Below are 19,579 nucleotides of genomic sequence, written 5' to 3'. Positions count from 1 at the left end.
GTAGTCACATTGCAAATAAAACACCCCCCTTGTAAAAGTTTCACTACACAGAACAACATAAAGCATATAAGGAAAAAGTGCACTAGGGAACCTCATTGGTGAACAATAATATAACTTTTTTTATTGAAAAATAGGAAAATCACAGGACTGGTGAAAAACATACAAAAGAGTGGGAAACCATTAGGTGGTACCACAACCCAACATACTGGAATTTTTCAAATAACTATTGTGACAAATTCACTGGCAGAATACTGGAGGCTCCCCTATGTTTCACAGAAGCAAACAGCTTCAGTGATGTGAAACATGGAAGTCTTCTCCTGCACAGTTGGTGCAGAGAGGGTTAATCAGACGGATTTAAAAGGGCATGTTTTATAGGTGAATGACCAGAGTGCGGGCAGGAGGTCATTCACAATATCTCCACCCCAGGGCGTGATTTGGGCTTTAAATAGCAGCCTTTTCACTCAGGTGTAGTTCATTATTGGGAGGTCAGCTCCAAAGAGAGGAGCTTGTGTTTGTTTGTGCTAATCTGAACAGTGTGATTTTTGCTAATCTTAAGTGGCCGGACCCCGGCTGATGCATGGGTTTTGCTGGAAATTTTCATATTTTGTTTTGCCATTATGCCAGATGGGCTGTGTTTATTTTCATGAACTTTACATTGGTTTATGCCGCTTAATAAACCAACTGAAAATTTAAAGAGACAGTGTTCCAGGTCTACCTCCATGTGCAGCCGAGTGAGCAGATCTACCTATCTATCCATCTATAAACATGCTAGCTATTGGAATATCTGATTATAGGTTCTTGTAACAAAGAATAACCATTCATAGATATATTCGCATTTCCGAATGTTTATATATCAGAGTAAAATAGTAAGACACGATACTCATGTATGATTGTGGTGCCAGACCCAGGAAAAACCCTCCAACCTGACATACATTTTGGCCTCTTCCTTCTTCTGGGGGCGGCATCACACTAGTGAGAGCTACCATGTATATGTACATCTGGGTTGGAGGGTATTTCCTGGGTCTGGCACCACAATCCTACATAGTTATGGTGTCTTACTATTTTACTCGGATATATCCACATTCATTTATGTGAATATATCTATGAATGGTTATTCTTTGTTATAAGAACCTATAAACAGGTATTCCATTAGCTTGCATGTTCATATTTATTTGAAAAATTCCTGTATGTTAGTTTGTGCTGCTACCTACTGGTTTCCCACTCTTTTATATGTTTTTAACCAGTCCTGTGATTTTTTGATTTTTCAATAAAAATATATATTATTGTTCACCAATGCAGTTGGAGGAGTGAAGATGCTACTGAGGATGCACGGCTGGGCTCATAGAAAACCTTCCGGAAGGCTTCTAGGAAGGACTGGAGGTTTGACACAAAGGGATCTTCTCTCTCCCATAGGGGATTGAGCAGCGACAGAGCTTCGCCGGTGATATGGAACATAAAGAAGCCCACTTTGGCCCAATCTTAAACAAACTGATGTGCCAAGAGCTCGAAGTATAGTGTGCACTGGTTAATCAACCCTCGACATAGAGCAAGGTCCCCACCATAGCGTTGAGGGGCAGACAGATGGGTTCCAAAGCCAGGTACATAACTGGCAGACTGCTGAGGCACATCTGAAGCTGTTGCCGCATGGGTAGATGTGGATGCGGCCGGAGTTGTCAGAGTGTTTAGATGGGTGTTGACTGTCCGCAGGTAGGACAGGATCTTGTGCAGTTGGTCTTTCTGATGAGAGACCTCCTGGTACAGATCAGAGATGGAAGAAACCTGAGAGCCAGCGGATTCCATGACCTGTGCAATCTGTAATGGGCTGGGTGGTGAAACCACTGTGCCATGATCTGAGGAGAGCATGGAGGGGTGTGCCTAGGGACATCACCAAGTCCAACCTTGGATGCTCAGCTGCTGATGATACCACGATCTGAGGAGAGACAAGGTCTGAGGGATCAGGTGCTACTCTGGGACTGACCTCGGGTGGATGGCAGCTGACCACAGGGGGCAGGAAGCTGGAACAGCCAGAAATGATAGATTTACTGGCACCACTGGTATAGTGACTGGCACGCCAGACACATGGGCAGGCAGGTACAGGCAGACACGGCTGGTGTAGATACAGACTTGTGCTGGAAGGCATGGCTAATATACAGGTAGGCTGGTGCTGGTGGGCATAGCTAATAGACAGGCAGGTAGGCATAACTGGTATAATGGCAAGCAGGTGATGGCGGGCATGACAGATGCACTGATGGGCAGGTGTAAGTGGGCACGACTGATGCACTGTCAGGCAGATGCAGGTGGACATGCCTGAAGTACAGGCAGGCAGGTGGACATGGCTGATATCCAGGCAGGTATACAAGAATACGAGCACTGGGACCTGAGAACTGACAAGTGTGTTAGGAACAAATTTACTACGTTGCACATGCACTTCCCATCAGGTGGAGGTGCCTTAAATAATAAGTGACTGGGGACTCTTTAGGACGGTGTCCAGATTCTTTTTAAAAGGACATGACTGTGTGCATGCTAAGCATAGTGACCGGGGATCTGCGTGCAGTGCGCTTACCCGCAGCCAAACAAGAAAGTGTGGGACAGGGGCTGCGGTGGTGAACGTGTCGGCATCTGTGCCGGGGGAGGGAGGCGCTACATTTTCCAAGTATTTACCCTCGAATACAGATATAAATTTATTGTTACTTTATCTAGAGCAGAGGTTGGGATCCTCAGACCCGTGGGCCATTTACGACCCTCGATGACCTTCTCCAGGCAAACTGTCTGAGACTGAAGTGCTTGGGCCAGCAACTGTATTTTGTCAGGCGCCGACCCATTACATTTCTTCTTGCTCTGTGAGCATGTGCACATAGTTTTCACTACTGAACCCTGAGGCACGTGTAATGAAAGATTACATCCTGACACCAGCGTCGAAACATGCTTTGGGGGCGGAGTTAGTGCGCAATTTGTACAGCCCTCAAAGGGTGATACAGATAATCAAATGGCCCTTGGCAGAAAAAAGAAATTCCCCATCCCTGATCTAGAGTGTCTATAAAACAAAGGTTATAACCTAAAGGTCATAATAATTATTATAAAAATAATAGAATAAGTGGACACAAATGTGATTCAATAGATAAAGCACATCACAAATCACAAAGCTCCCAATCCTTTAACTTCCTGGAAAATATATGTATAACACTCAAGGGTATCCTAGGACTGCATTGAGCCATTTTTGAGATCTTTAATGTGAAACGCATCCTTACTAATGTGCAAGTGACCTTAAGCTATCTGGCTAGTGAAAAACTAATGGTAACCAACAGCAATATTCCTGTGTCATGTACGAGTTCAGTGTCAGAGCAAACTAGCAAGGATCCACCAGTAACATTGACTCTGGGGGCCTACTGTTTAGTTAAATGCACATATTACAAACCCTCATTCACAAATTTACCTGTAGTAGACAACAATCAGAATAGGCCTTTTTCTACCCTAAGGCGGATTGAATTATGCATTCTGTCCTCCTATCCATGTGCTGTAAAACCTTGTGCTTCTTGGCAAGCCCTCTTCTTTTATAGTCCCAGTTATAGTTCCCCCCTGATTGGTGCACTAGACCATGTGATAGCTCCAAAGCTCTATTGAAAAGCTCACTCGACCTGGCATGATTAGACTGTTTTAAATGTTTTCATTAGTGTGTGAGATAGCACTGGGCAAATTTGTAGTGATTCTCGCAAATGAAAACATTTTTATATTTATGGGGACCTACAAATTTGAGGAAATTTGACTCAAATTCCTTCCTATGTGGATTGATCCACTCATCTCTATTTATTACTAAAACCACCATCAATTTTGCAGTGTAGCAGAAAACTCATTTAAAGATCTAATAGTCTGTCAATTAAGCTGGAGTTGAAAAAGTATTACTGTATTATATTTTATTAAGTAAACCAATAATTAAAATTGCAAAAGAAATCTTTATCTCAATGACTGAGGAGAACCAATGTAATGTTTTGAGCGATTTAGTTGAAGTCTTTCTTTGAAGCCTATAAGGATGCTGTAGTATGACCTAACAAGTAGAGATGAGTGAATCATACAAAATTCTTGGGAAACTCGATTTGTGGATAAGTTATCAGAAAATGTAATGTCCTTTATTGTGCGCTAAGGTCTCTTCAGATCCCAGAGCATAATAAATGCCACAAGTAAAAAATTAAAAATCCTTATGCTCACCTCTGTCCACTGCTTATCACCATCATCCAACTGGTACTTATCACATCTCCTGATTTCCGCTGCTCGTGCTGAAATCCCCCAGTTCTCTCACACTAAGCTGGGATTTCCAGCTCAGATGAAGTCCTGTAGGATTCTGCGTGAGCACATGAATGGTCACAACGTCAAGATTTCACAACATGTGCTGTGATCTTGCGCAAACATGCTCCAAAATCCAGTCTTAATGTGAACGACCTAGGAATTTCAGCATGAGCAGCAGAGATCAGATGATGCGATGAAAACTGGACAGGTGAAGATCGTAGGTAACTGGAGAGGCGAGCAGTGAGTATAAGTATTTTTTTTTTTACTTTTTGATGGCCCTTAGTGGTTCAGAAAAATAGTCAACAGCAGTTTCTATTTTCCCAAATCCAAGCGGAAACTAATTAGAAAAACTCCACATTTTGGAACATGCTGATTTTTGTAAAATTGGAGTGGATTTTAATTGCACTCACACATCTCGCTCATCTCTACTAACAAGCTGTTCTTCAAGTAAGAGTGAGCAAGATTTGCTCAATTTCATAACAAAAAATTATAATAAATAATTGCAAGAGTTTTTTTATTTGATGATATTATGGTTTGAAAAATTCATGTTGTTCAGACTATGTCTAATAAGTTTTGAGTAACAAAAAAAAAAAATGAATGTGTCAAAAATACTTTGACAGGGAAGATCTTAAATGGGTTAATGCTCTATTGGCACTGAGATAATATAAATGATCAATGAACTAAAAGAAATCTTTAGTCCACTTTACTTTAAAAAAATGTAGAAAATTGCATACTTCAACTAAAACAACAAACATCTTAATGTTGAACTGGTAAAAGCTAATATATTTGGCACACAGGCTAAAAATGAGCTAAACAGCTAAAGTGCTCGATTTACTTTAGAAGCTCCCAGGGCACTTTATAGAACATCAGGTCAGGTATAGTAAGATATTGAGAAAATGTACAATTATTTTCCCACTGAGCTGTCAAGGTACTTCATGCTGCGAATTTCTAACAACCTTGTCTGACAGCCAGAAAATGGCTTCAAGTTTCCTCCAGTCTTGAGTTTCCTCTAGACATGATGGCTGATTCTTGAGCCTCACCAGACTTTACAGCACACACGGATTTTGTTATTTTAAAACAAATCAAGTCTCAATGTTATGTTCGATACTGTCTAATTAATATTTCAGAAATAGCCTTATCTTTGTCTTTAGCAGTAGCCACAAAATGTGATATTTTCTTTTAGCAAATGTGAAGCTTAACACGTAGCCACATATTAAATTACATCGGAAGGATCCACATATTAAATTACATCGGAAGGATCCAAAAACTATTGGATTTTCAATTTTGCTATAAGCATTACAATACACATAGATGAAAAATTGTATCTACATTTGGTAGTTTACTGGAATTAGTCACCCATCTTTCATTCTGAAACCACAGCTGAGGTACATAACAATTGACATTCAATTCGGGATTCTTTCGATTTATATATGGTTGATTCAGCTGTTTAAAAATCTAAAAGTAGAGTTAAATTTTTATTTATTATGTATGCAAATGCTGGGTTTCACATATTTCTTTTCAGTTTTAGGGTCATATTTACAGACATCTAGTATTAAATTAAAATAAAAATAAATATATGTACTGTATATATTTCATCCTTCCATAACTTGTTTTGTTTTCAATCACAATATAAGACGTATGGTGGAAGTAGAAGACTATGTCATTTTGACCTACAGTATTCCTGACCCTGCACATTTATTTTTCAAACATGAAGTTTTAAGAGCTCTAAAATGTTCCCTTGTTTCGATATTCAAATGTTTTTTTAATCTTGTTTTTTTGCCTTATGAGGAGTTCTTATTTCTATGTTATTTTTGTATTTAAGGGAAAAAAAGGAAAAACATTCATTTTCTATGTTTGTTTTTTATGACCTGTAAAATATAATTAAACTTTTGCTCCCCATTTTGTAACAATTATTATATTTTTATCTTTTTTTGTCTGGGGTGGAGATAGTAACAATACTTCAGACTAGCAGTTTTTTTTCCCTTTTTCCTGCTAAATGTGCACCCATATAGTCATATGAAAACTTTGGGGCATTCAACATTTAAATCCTTTTTTAACCTGTTTTTCCTTTTAAATCAGGGCTGGCAAATTAGCCCCAGTTACAAAGCAAATTCAACCTATTGATTGCACAGCAGAACTGATCTGGAGCTCAGTGATCACATGCTCTTATTGCTTCTTAGACTGTATAATGAACTGTATACTGTTTAGCAAAGTGTATACAGCGAGCAGAAAAAGAGAGATGGTAACGAACCATCTTTGCTTTCTCTATGTGGAGTCGGGCTGGATCTAACAGCCGGATTACTGCGGCAGCTCATGCAGCTGTTAACTCTGCAAAGATGTTTCAAAACATTATTGCAGAGTAATATGCCCATAAATTTTAACCCCTTAAGGACCATGCAATTTTTTCTATTCTTTTATTCCTCTCCTTATTTTAAGAGTCATAACATTTTTATTTCTCTGTTGATATAGCCATGTGAGGGCTTGTTTTTTGCAGGACAAGTTGTTCTTTCGAAGTAAAGGAATTTTTTTCCAGCTGCTTAAAATTTCAAAAATGTAATTACATCTTTAAAATTTAAGTACATGAATTCATATATGATCAAAAGCAACACGTTTCAAACGCTCTCTGGTGTTCTTTCTCAGCTTTGAAAAACAATGCTGAAGAGCGTTTCAAACACATTGTTCTTATATATATGGATTCATGTACTTAAATTTTAAAGATGTAATTAAATACATTTTTGAAATTTTAAGAAGCTGGAAAAAATTGCTTTCCTTTGGACTAACTATGTGAGGTCGCATGTTTCCTGGCTTCTGAATGCAAAGAGCAGATTTAGGTGAGCTGGTTAAGTTTTCCAAATTGTAATTTCAAATTACATCATTAATTTTATCATATGATGTACTGGAAAGTAGGAAAAAAATTCAAACTGTGGCAAAATGGCAAAAAAGTGAAATTCTGCAATTGTTTATTTTTTATTTTCCATTAAAACTGACCTGGCAATATGATTCTAAAAGTCAGTACTATTACGCAGATACCAAAAGTCTATAGTTTTTGTTTTATTTAAGTGGTGAAAAAAAAATTTTGAATTTTGTTAAAGAAAAAATATGTGCTTGTGTTACCACTTTTTTCGGGTATGTGTGAGGGTTTATTTTTGGCATCCCATGTAGAAATTATGGTCACCTATAAACATTAACCAAGGGCTGATTTTCACAGACCTTGATGACAGACACAGTAGTCTGTTATGGCAACCCCTCGCTGTCCCCTGACTGTCATGGCAACACATCGTTGTCTCATGATCATGGGCTGGAGCGCCCATGAGGGGATAGAATGGTACTACCCCCTTCTGGCGCAGTGTTTAGCTCCACTTCATCCGCGGCTGTGAGAAGCAGATGAATAGCTAAATATTTCAGCCATTATCTGCTGGGAAATATGTGGGCTCGGCTGGCGAACCTGCATGAAAGGCAGGAAGATGACTTACGATAGACATAGTCTGTCATAAGTCATTAAGGGGTTAAGCTTACGAGCTGTCCGTAACAAACCAAACATGAAACAATAACCTATGTGGCTGACAGATGCTATCTCTTGGTCATGCATCACCCCTACAGTAGATGCCCATGAAAAATGGCATATTGATTGACTGGTATTGAATTGGTCTTATAACAAATTGTATAATTTAACATAATACAAGAAAGTTAAGGGTGGACATATCATTTTACATCTTTGCCAAAATTCCGATCACTATAATAAAAGTACTATATATTGCATGAAATACATACATTTTTGTACATTTATAACATTGTATTAAATTATATCATTGCAATGGAAAGATAAAATGAATTTTTAATGGCATTTGTTAATCTCAAAAATTCAGTAATGACTAATGACAAATAGTGGAGAAAATAGGGTTCTTTCTGCTAATGGTGAACAATATATGAAGTTAAGAAATTCCAAATTTGAACTTTGATAGTATGAGGCTGAAATTACAGGTGCAATTTTTGAACTTGAAAAATAAAGAAAAATCGCTCAGAAAAGAAGGAAAAATATAGAAAACAATAATACTTTTCCTTTCTTTTGTAATGAATTTTCTGTTTGGCTCAATAAACTGTTGTTCTTGTTGTTTTGTGTCAATGATTTCTAAGAATGGGGAAGGCTTGGAGATACTATGGACCCAATTTGTCCATAAAAAAGAAAAAAACGGCATTGTTTAATCATAGGAACTGAAAAAAAGTGGTACTTTAGACAGAATATTTAATAAAATGAAAAGCTATGCTTGGATTGATTGCTATTGGCAGTTGGGGCTGGGTAAAATAATAGATAAAAAAGTCTTCACGTTGGAGGTTGAGTTATTCATAATTTGGTAATCCCAATGTCAAAAGAGTGCTATATCCATAACTTACTATGAATAGCAGAATCAGACGTGAATGGGAATCCTCCACTTTTTAAAGAAAGCATAAATGCTTCGTCATTTTGAATCTCAGGAACATCACATGGATCAATGTAAATAAGCACTCCTCCAAATCCAGCTTCTTCCAACAATGAAATCTAGGATGTAAAACAAACATATGAGATATTTAACTTTCCTAACTTCTGAAAAGGATTTTTTTACACCTCAGAGCATAATAAGTGACATTAAATTCTGTGAATTGAATTTCCTGGATAATAAAGAAGAACAGGCGAATTCGAATTATGCCTGGTCCGTACATTTTTGATGCCTATGCCAAGCACACACAGTTATTTTTGAAAGCTTCCACACAGCCACAGAAATGAATGGCAAAAGCTAGATATCCTAAATAGATGTAGTTCCATAGGAGGAACAAACATCTTCTGGACATTTATGGACTTTTTCCCAAACAGCCCCATAAATTGGAATTCTGTCTTAAAGCAGCTCGGAGATGTGAGAAGCTCACAATAATACTCTCCAACTTCACTGGCCGCTGAAGACTGATAAGGCGATAAAGAAACTACTACATTTACCACTAATATAAAGGGGCCTTGGCAAAACATTTATATCACTAGCTAATATTTATTTTATAATGCTAAATAATTGCAGTTCTAAGCATTTTGTCATGTATCCAGGAACTTCACTAATGTGCCATTATGACCTATACAATTAGGAAAATGTGTCTACCATTTATAAAATATATCTAAAGCATAAAAAAATAAATTAAAATATCTTTATGAATGTAAGAGCAATTAGCACTTAAGATATCTGGTGGCTTTAAAATGATAAATGTTCACTGGCCAGCAAACTTTAATATTTAATGGACACAGGATTAATATTTTATAACATCATAAATTTTTATGCTTTAGGTATGTTAAATACCATGACACACATAATAATATATACACTAAGTCCTCATTTAAAAATATAGGTTGACACATAGACGTATGCCAAATATTATTGTGGACACATGCATTTACATTATTAGTTTCTTATAAGGCAATATATGATATATACAATAGCAAAATGTTATTTTCTTGACATTCATTTTACAGGGTTCACCAAAATAAGCGTAACTGACCAATAAACAATGTTTTTCTGTGTATACAGTTTATTCTAGCATATGCTAAGATGTAATGTAAAATGTGTGTTCCGTTCTGAACATCAAAGCAGGTGCTAATTTATATTTAGTAACAATTTAAAAGGTACCACTTTTTTCTGTATTTAAAGTGGTGATTTATGTAGATCGCTTAATTTTGAAATTTTTTGATATTAGCAATCATGTATTGCCGTCATAGAGGGAAGATCAATATAGCCCCTTTGACAGGGCCTTGAATTCATACCCAGTGAACTTTTCCATATTTTTTCACACCACACCAACAAACCTAAATGTATTTTTTTGAGATTTTACTTGATATACCAACACAAAGTAGCAAGTATTTTTTAAATGTTAAGAAAATAATACATGGTTTTCTAATTATTTTAAAAGTATAAATCTGAAAATTATGATCTGATTTTGTATTCAGCTCCCCTGAGGCAATACTTTGTAGGACCACATTTTACTGAAATTACTGCTTCAAGTTTTAAGGGTGTGACAAAGTCACTGGTAGAATCCTGGAGTGGAGATATTTTTCACTGTGGCTATTAGCTTCAGTGATGTGAAACATGGAAGTTTTTATTCTGCATGGTAGGTGCATAGAGGGTTAATCAGCCACGTTTGAAGGGCATGTTTTATGAGAACAAACATAGAGCGGGCAGGAAGTTGTTCTCCATATCGCCACCTCAGGGTTTGGTCTGGACTATAAATACCCAGCCTTTTGACTCAGGTGTGGTTCAGGATCTGGGAAGGCTTGCTCCAGAGAAGAGCTTGGATGTGTTGGGCTAAACCTGAACAGTGTGTGGATAATACTGAGTGGCCAGACCCCGGACGATGTACGGACTGTGCTTTATCTTTCATTCTTGTTTTTGTTTTGCCATTATGCCGAATGGGCTGTATTCACTTTATGGACTCCAGGGTGGTTTATGACACGTTTTTAATAAACCAACCCGAATTTTAAAGAAACAGTATTCCGTGTCTACCTCCGTGTACAGCCGAGCCAGCCGCTTTACCACAAGGAGTAAGTTTCTTCCATCTTTGCACATCTAGAGACTGAAATTTGTTCCCATTCTTTTTTGCAAACTAGCTCTAGCTCAGTGAGATTGGACAGTTAGCTTCTGTAAACAGAAATTTTCAAGTCTTGCCACAGATGCTCAAAGAGATTTAGCTCTGGACTTTGGCTGGGTACATGAGTATGCTTTGATCTAAACCATTCCATTGTAGATCTGGCAGTATGTTTAGGGTTGTTGTCTTGTTGGATGGTGAACCTATGCCCTATTCCCATAGCACCTTCTTCCACATGCCAGCTGTGTCCCTGACATGACTTTTTGCAAACTACAAACTGAACTTTTTATGGCTTGCTTTCAAAAATGGCTTTCTTCTTGCCACTCTTCCATAAATCAAGCAATGTGAACTGAGGTCTAAGATGGTACACATGCAAGAAATAGGAGCATGTTCACACTAGCAAAAAATGCAAAACCTACAAAAGACAAAAAATATCTCATACCCTACCATCATTATAAATAAATGTAAAGCAAAGTTGCATATGAAATATAGGGTACTTAGTGAACTATTTTTGATAAAAAAAAGTATACAAGCCATCCCACCAGCGACAAGGTGACCCTAAATTGGGACGGTCCTACACTGTCTATATTAAAAACCTTACTGTATATCAAAGTTGAAGTAATGCATATAAAAGGGTAGACAAATAGAACCGGGTCCCAATATCAGACCACCCAAGCCCGTGGTAAGCTACATATATACTAACCAGCTCAACAAGGGGGATGCCACACCCCTAATTTGCACTGAATGCAAACAAGACAAAAAACAAAGCAATGTGAACTGAGGTCTAAGATGGTACACATGCAAGAAATAGGAGCATGTTCACACTAGCAAAAAGATGCAAAACCTACAAAAGACAAAAAATATCTCATACGCTACCATCATTATATATAAATGTAAAGCAAAGTTGCATATGAAATATAGGGTACTTAGTGAACTATTTTTGATCAAAAAAAGTATACAAGCCGCCCCACCAGCGACAAGGTGACCCTAAATTGGGACGGTCCTACACAGTCTATATTAAAAACCTTACTGTATATCAAAGTTGAAGTAATGCATATAAAAGGGTAGACAAATAGAACCGGGTCCCAATATCAGACCACCCAAGCCCGTGGTAAGCTACATATATACTAACCAGCTCAACAAGGGGGATGCCACACCCCTAATTTGCACAGAATGCAAACAAGACAAAAAACCAGCTGTGTCCCTGACACGACTTTTTGCAAACTACAAACTGAACTTTTTATGGCTTGCTTTCAAAAATGGCTTTCTTCTTGCCACTCTTCCATAAATGCCAGATTTGTGAAGTATATGACTAAGAGTTGTCCTGTACACAGATACTCCCACCTGACCTGTGAATCTCTCCAGTGCCCCCAGAGCGACCATGGGTCTCCTGGATGCTTCTCTAATTAGTGTTTGGGATGTCAGTTTAGGTGGACGGCAATGTGTTGGTAGGTTTGCAGCTGTGCTATATTCCTTACATTTTTGGATTATGGATTTACAGTGCTCCATAAGATGTTCAGAGCTTGGGCTATTTTTTACAACTTAACCCTGCTTTTCTCTTCTCCACAACTTTATCCCTGAGCTGTCTGGTGTGTTCCTTGGTTATGATGCCTTTTGATCCCTAACTTTCTCAAACAATCCTCTGATGCCTTCGGAGAACAGCTTTAATTATACTAAGAATAAATGACACACTGGTTGACTCAATTTACTAATTATGTGACTTCTGGAGGAAATTGATCACTCAAGATTTTATTTAGCGGGTTGAATATAAATTTACATCACAATTTTCAGATTTATATTTTTAAAATTAATATAAAACCATGTATCAATTCCTTTATACTTCTCAAATATTTGCTACTTTGGTTGCTATATCACATAAATTCCCATTAAAGTACATTTAAGTTTGTGGGTGTATCTGTTATCTGCGGCAGCCATTTTTCTGAACCATAAAGGCCAAGCAAAAGTTTAAAAAAACAACAACAAAAAAAACTTGCCTCAATGCTCATCTCTCTGTTCACTCTTGCTGCTCCTTGCCCCCTTTCCACTTCTTTGTGCCTTAGTGTTGACACATCTCCAGCCTCTTGTTAACTCTAGGCCATATTTACAAGCCACAGGCAGGCCCCAGAGTTTTCTGCGCTTACTCTGGGGCAGGGGCATTGCTAGGGTCCTAAAAGATCAGGGGACCAAGCCCCCAAGTAAGCATTTCCCTATACAACCTCCCCGCCACTTAAAAGAGGTTCTATTCATATAGTCGGTATGGAAAGTATTCAGACCCCTTTAAATTTTTCACTCTTTGTTTCATTGCAGCCCTTTGATAAATTCTAAAAAGTTCATTTTTTTTCTCATTAACCACTACCCGACCTCCCACTGTATATAAACGTCGGCGCTGCCTGGGCTCTGAGCAGCTCCGACGTTTATAAAAGGTCGGTGGTCCCACAGCGATCAGGACCCCCGGGTCCCGCAAGCGCTGCGGGTGCAGTGCAGAGCAACAGCTCTGACAGGGGACATCATCGGGACCTGATCGGATCAGGTCCCAATGATGTTAACCCTTTTCTATCTTCTAGATGCCACTATCAATAGCGATCACGGCATTTAGATTATATTGAGACGAGAGGGGGTCGTCCACTTACCTCTCCGACGGCCCCCCTGATGTCTGAGAGGACCTGGCATTGTCATTGCAGCCGGAGGTCGCATGACCGCCTCCGGGTCTGCCATGTATGGTGTCCTGCTAGGCTCAGCCTGCAGCTGAGTCTAGCAGGAGATAATGACAGTTTTACACTGTCAGCAGTGCTCTCATGCAATGCAATACATGTCTATTGCATTACATGAGAACAGTGATTAGAAAAATAAAAATTAATGTCCCATACAGGGACTAAGTAAAAATGTAAAAAAAAAGTCTAAAAAATGTTTTCAAACTGTTAAAAAAAATCACAAAATAAATAAAAATATATAACCAAAAAATCAGTATATTTATGCAAAAACAAAAAATGTACATATATTTGGTATCGCCGTGTCCGAGACAACCCGATCTATAAAACTGTCACACTAATTAACTCCTTCTGTGCACACCGTAAAAAAAAAACAAACAAACAAAAAGCCAAATGGAAATAAAAATGGTACCGCTGAAAACGTCATCTTGTTCCACAAAAAAATCCGCCATACAGCTCCATCAGCCGAAAAATAACAAAGTTATAGCTCTCAGAATAAAGCAATGCAAAAAAAATATTTTTTCTATAAAATAGTTTTATTGTGTAAAAGCGCCAAAACATTAAGGAAGATATAAGTGTAGTATTGCTGTAAACGTGCTGACCTGAAGAATAACACTGCATTGTCAATTTTACCACTCGCAGAATGGCATAAAAAAAACTTAAAAAACAATTCCTGAATTGTTGGTTTTTGTTTATATTACCTCCCAAAAATGGTACCAATAAAAATGTCAACTCGTCCTGCAAAAAACAAGCCCTCATATGACTCTGTTGGCCGTAATATGGAAAAATTATAGCTCCCAAAATATGGCAAATTAAAAACTAGATTTTGCAAAAAAAAGTGTTTTTTAGCATGTGACAGCTGACAATCATAAAAACCCGATATGAATCTGGTATCGCTGTAATCGCAACAACCCGAAGAATAAAGTAATCTAATCACTTATACCACACAAGGAACAGTGTAAAAAATAAATAAAACCAATTCTTCTCCTGCTGCTGATTTATTATGTCTCCCAAAGACCGCATTAAGGCTCTGCTCACATTTATCCTGTGCTCTGCACTGAGCACTTACACTGGGGTTTCTGTGTAAATCTTTGAAATACATGATTCAGACAGAACCCATGACGGAAGATTCCCTGTAATGAGGCAGATATGGGCACTGCGGATGCCGTCTGGCCTGTGATCCGACGGTGTCAGTTTTTTTAGGCTTGCATAAAAGTGCAGTTGGCCACAATTTTGTGCACCGCTAAACAGAGGCCAGATGGAGTCCAGAGTAACTCTGCTGCCTCATTATAGTGAAACCCGCAGGGGTTTCATCAGAATTTCATCAATTGGAAATTTAGATGGAAACCCCGATGTAAGTGCTCAGCCTTGAGCGCCGGATAAATGTTATGTAAAATGTTCCCAATAAAAGCTTCAACTCAGTCCTCAGAAAAAGCTAGTCCCCACTGAGGTCCGTTATCTATTAAAAATATAAGGGACTTCCAAGTTACTGGTAGCAGAAAGGCTCTGGAAAAGAGAAATGGCCCATGCCCCCTAAAAGAAATTCAGAAAATTTTAAGCTTCCAAATCCAAATGCCTCCTTCCCTTCTGAGCCCCACAATGTGCCTAAACTACATTTAGGGTCCACATGTTCGGCATTCCTGTAGCAGTGAGGGCTTGCTTAATTTACAGGTGCATGTCTCCAGAAGCACGATCTGGGCACAACTTACTGGTCACTACAGTGTACTGGTCACTTCAACAGCAGTTTGAAATTTTCACTCAGCAACATCCACTGCTGCTTGTTTCTGTAAAAGACCCATGAAGTCAAAATCATCACTACAACTGTAGGTAAATTCCCAAAGGGGTATAATTTCCAAAATGGGGTCACTTGAGGGGGGATTCTGCTCCTCTAGCACTTAGGGGCGGTGTATATGGAGTCTGCAAACTATTCTACAATAATTTCTTCTCCAAGAGTCAAATAGCTCTCAGTCCCTCCCGGATCTCACCGTATGGCTAAGCGGTACTGTACAGCCACATATCGGTTATTGCCACGTTTAGAAGAAATTGTGTGACACATTTTGGCACCATTTTTACCCATTGCCCTGTGTGAAAATGTAAAATCTGAGGGTAAAACATTTTTCTGTGATAAAAATATAATTATGTTTTCGTCACTGCCCAATGGTATAAATTTAAAAATTTAAAAATACTCACTACTTCCATAGATTTACAAAATGGGGTCACTTGTGGGGGCTTCTGCTGCTTCGGCATGTCACCGACTCTTCAAATGTGACATGGTGTCTGCAACCTATCCCAGCCAACATAGCGCTCCTTTCTTTTCCGAACCCTGCTGTACACCAAAGCAGTGGTTTTCCCTCACATATGGGGTATAGGCATACTCAGGAGAAACTGCACAACCAATTTCATAGTGCAATTTCTCCTGTTACCCTTATGATAATGCAAAATTAGGGGATGACAAACATTTCTGTGTGAAAAATGTGAAAATTTTATTTTTACGGCTCGATATTAAAAACTTCTGTGAAGCACCTGGGGGTTCAAGGTGCTCACCACATATCTAGATACGTTCTCTAAGGGGTCTAGTTTCCAAAATGGTGTCACTTGTGGGGGGTTTCCACTGTTTAGGCACATCAGGGGCTCTCCAAATGCAACATGGCGTGCACTAATTATTCAAGCAAATATTACATTCAAAAAGTCAAATGGCACTCCTTCCCTTTTGAACCCTGCAGTGCGCCCAAACAGTGGTTTTCCCTCACATATGGGGTATCACCGAGCTCAGGAGAAATTGCACTACAAATTTTGTAGTCCGTTTTTTCCTATTACACTTGTGAAAATAAAAAAATTGGAAAAAAAGTTAATTGTTCATTGTTTTCTTCCACTTTCCAAAAATTCCCGTGAAGCACCTGAAGGGTTAAAGAACTTTTTGAATGTGGTTTTGAGCACCTTAAGGGGTGCAGTTTTTAGAATGGTGTCACGTTTGGGTATTTTCTGTCATTTAGGCCCCTCAAAGTCACTTCAATTAAGATGTGGTCCCTAAAAAACTGTTTTTGTACATTTAGTTGGAAAAATTAGAAATCGCTGGTCAACTTTTAACCCTTATAGCTTCCTAACAAAAAAAAATGTTGGTTCCAAAATTGTGCTGATGTAAATTAGACATGTAGGAAATGTTATTTATTAACTATTTTGTGTGACATATCTCTCTGATTAAAGGGCATTAAAATTGAAAGTTTGAAAACTGCAAAATTTTCGCCAAATCTCCGATTTTTTCACAAATATCGCAAGTGATATCAAAGAAATTTTACGACTATCATGAAGTACAAGATGTCACAAAAAAACAGTCTCAGAATCAGGGGTAGTCATTGAAGCGTTCCAGAGCAATTACCTCATAAAGTGACAGTGGTCAGAATTGAAAAAATTGGCCTAGTCACGAAGGCGAAAAAAGTCTCTGGCGCGAAGTGGTTAAAGTACACTCTGCACCCCATCTGCACCCCATCTTGACTAAAAATAATCCAGAAATGTAGAATTTTTTTCAAATTTATTAAAAAAGAAAAAGTGAAATATCACATGGTGATAAGTATTCAGACCCTTTTGAGCTACTACAACCAGTAGTCTTCTTGGGAATGATGCAACAAGTTTATCACACCTGGATTTGGGGATCCTCTCCAGTTCCGTCAGGTTGAATCGTGAACGTTGTTGGACAGCCATTTTCAGGTCTCTCCAGAGATCCTCAATTGGGTTTAGGTCAGAGCTCTGGCTGGGCCAGTCAGGAATGGTCAGAGTTGTTCTGAAGCCACTCCTTTGTGCTTAGGGTCATTGTCTTGTTGGAAGGTGAACCTTCGGCCAAGTCTGAGGTCCAGAGCACTCTGGAAGACGTTTTCATCCAGGATATCTCTGTACTTGGCAGCATTTATGTTTTCTTCAATTGAAAGCAGTTGTCCTGTCCCTGCAGCTTAAAAACACCCCCATAGCATGATGATGCAACCACCATGTTTCACTTTTAAGATTGTATTGGGCAAGTGATGAGCAGTGCCTGGTTATCTCCACAGATACCGCTTAAAATTATCATCAAAAAGTTCTATACTCATCAGTGATAAGCGAGCACTAAAAATGCTCGGGTACTCGTTGCTCGGGTCGAGCAAATTGGAATACTCGGGGGCTCGAGCAACGAGCCCAATGTAAGTCTATGGAAACTCGAGCATTTTTCAGGCGGTTCCCCCTGGCGGTCTGCAGAGGGCCTAAAAATTGCCCAAATCGATGGGAACAGTGCTCAAATGACATGGGAACAGCATGGGGAAGACCCCTGGAAGCATTTTTGACTCCCAGGTCACTGCTGTCAGCAACATTGTCAGAGTATTACGCCACTTTTTCGGATTCACAATAAAACATACAAAAACAAAACCAAAATGGATTTTCCTGGGAAATATATTAAGGAACATCCTTTCCAGGGTAATGACTTGTATATCAGGCAAAATAAATAACAAAAACCAAAAATACTTGGGCTACGTTCACACAGAGCGTTTTTGATGCGTTTTTGCACTTTTGCATTGCTTTCAACAAAGACAAATGCATTCACTGGGAAACGTCATTTTAAAAATTTTACAACCTTATATGGCCATGTGGTGTGTGACACATCATCAGACACATGCATACAGTGCTGAAAAGACATGGGAACAGCATGAGTAAGACCTCTTAAAGCAATTCTGACTCCCAGGTCACTTCCTAAAAGTGTGCCCATCATAAGTGATCCTTGGCGCATGCGAAGAGGCCTCCCGCCATGCACCTGTTGTTGCAGACTTGCAACAATCACCGTCCACGTCCTTGTCCCAGTGCAGCGTTCAGTTGTCCCTACCCCATTCCTTGGAATGCAAGCGCAAGTATGCAGCCAGCCAGACACCCACTCACAGGCTGCAATATTACACTGCCAAATTTTTGACAGCTGCTTGCACGTGAAATGTGGCCTTTTAGGCTTGTGGAGGCGGAAGCTTTTCATATCTTCATGCCGACGGCGGCCGGGTGTCCATACATGGTCCCCAGCCGCCATTATTTCTCCCGGTATCGTCTCCGCCTTCCACAAGCACGGGTCCAACAACATTACCCGTGCCCTCCTCTGTGCACTTACTGGGTAGGACCACCTAACCACAAACACGTGGACAGGTGAATGTGGCCAGGGACGGTACGGAGCCAGTCCACAGCTTTTTTGCTGAGAGTTGTATTTAGCTCTGTGAAAGGACTGGCATAGAGGGAAACAGTATCTACCCTGGGTGTCATTTCTCCCAGGAAGTCCTCTAATTCAGCTTGTTGCAGAAGCAATGGCAGCCCATCCAACATCAACTCGCACTTGTCCGTGGTGCTTTGACACACAAACATCTTTCTTTGCGCACTTAATTTCATGAATACAGAGTTGGACAATGGCCTGATCTGCAATGCAGTTTAAGAAATAACATGCATAAGCATGTCCGATCCACATTAAAAAAGCAGCCATAGAGTGTCCGGGATCCTTCCCCCACATTTTTCTTAGCCAGGGCTGATTCTCGGCAGGGTTGGACGGGCCCACCGGAGAACCATAGACTCCTCCGGTGGGCCCTAGCTTCTCCTTCAGGAGAGTTCATAGTGCCGAGGTGAGGCCATGATGATGATAGAGGCCACCATCTGCTTAGTTTTCTGTTACATGGAATGCAAGCGCAAGTATGCAGCCAGCCACCCACCAACAGGCCGCAACACTAAACTGCCAGATTTCTGGGCAGCTGTTTGCACTTGAAATATGGCCCTTTAGGCTCGTTGAGGCAGAAGCTTTTCACAACCTCATGCTGGTGGCGGCCTGGTGTCCATACTCGGTCCCCAGCCGCCACAATTTCTCCCGGTATCGTCTCTGCCTTCCTCAAGCACGGGTCCCGCAACATCTAAAAATAGAATAAAATAGTAGGTTGATACAGGGATTTATTCTGACTGCTGGTTTCAGAGTCGGGAGGGAATTTTTCCTCAGGTGAAGATTGGCTAAA

General features: G+C 39.4%; 1 protein-coding gene across 5 annotated transcripts in view; it reads right to left on the bottom strand.

The window, feature by feature from the left end:
- NAALADL2 (N-acetylated alpha-linked acidic dipeptidase like 2) overlaps positions 1 to 19,579 on the bottom strand; it is a 1,725,756-nt gene that overhangs the window by 820,107 nt on the left and 886,070 nt on the right. For all 5 annotated transcript variants that reach the window (XM_073674925.1, XM_073674926.1, XM_073674927.1 and 2 more), the window contains one exon: positions 8,674 to 8,818. In XM_073674925.1, coding sequence (XP_073531026.1) covers positions 8,674 to 8,818 — 145 coding nt within the window. The remainder of the gene's footprint in view (positions 1 to 8,673; positions 8,819 to 19,579) is intronic.

Source organism: Phyllobates terribilis, unplaced genomic scaffold, assembly GCF_046119375.1.
Source record: "Phyllobates terribilis strain yellow unplaced genomic scaffold, ASM4611937v1 Scaffold_3__8_contigs__length_932513732, whole genome shotgun sequence".
Classification (NCBI taxonomy): Eukaryota; Metazoa; Chordata; class Amphibia; order Anura; family Dendrobatidae; genus Phyllobates; species Phyllobates terribilis.
The sequence above is the reverse complement of the archived record's forward strand: the minus strand, read 5'-3'. Positions and strand labels throughout refer to the sequence as shown.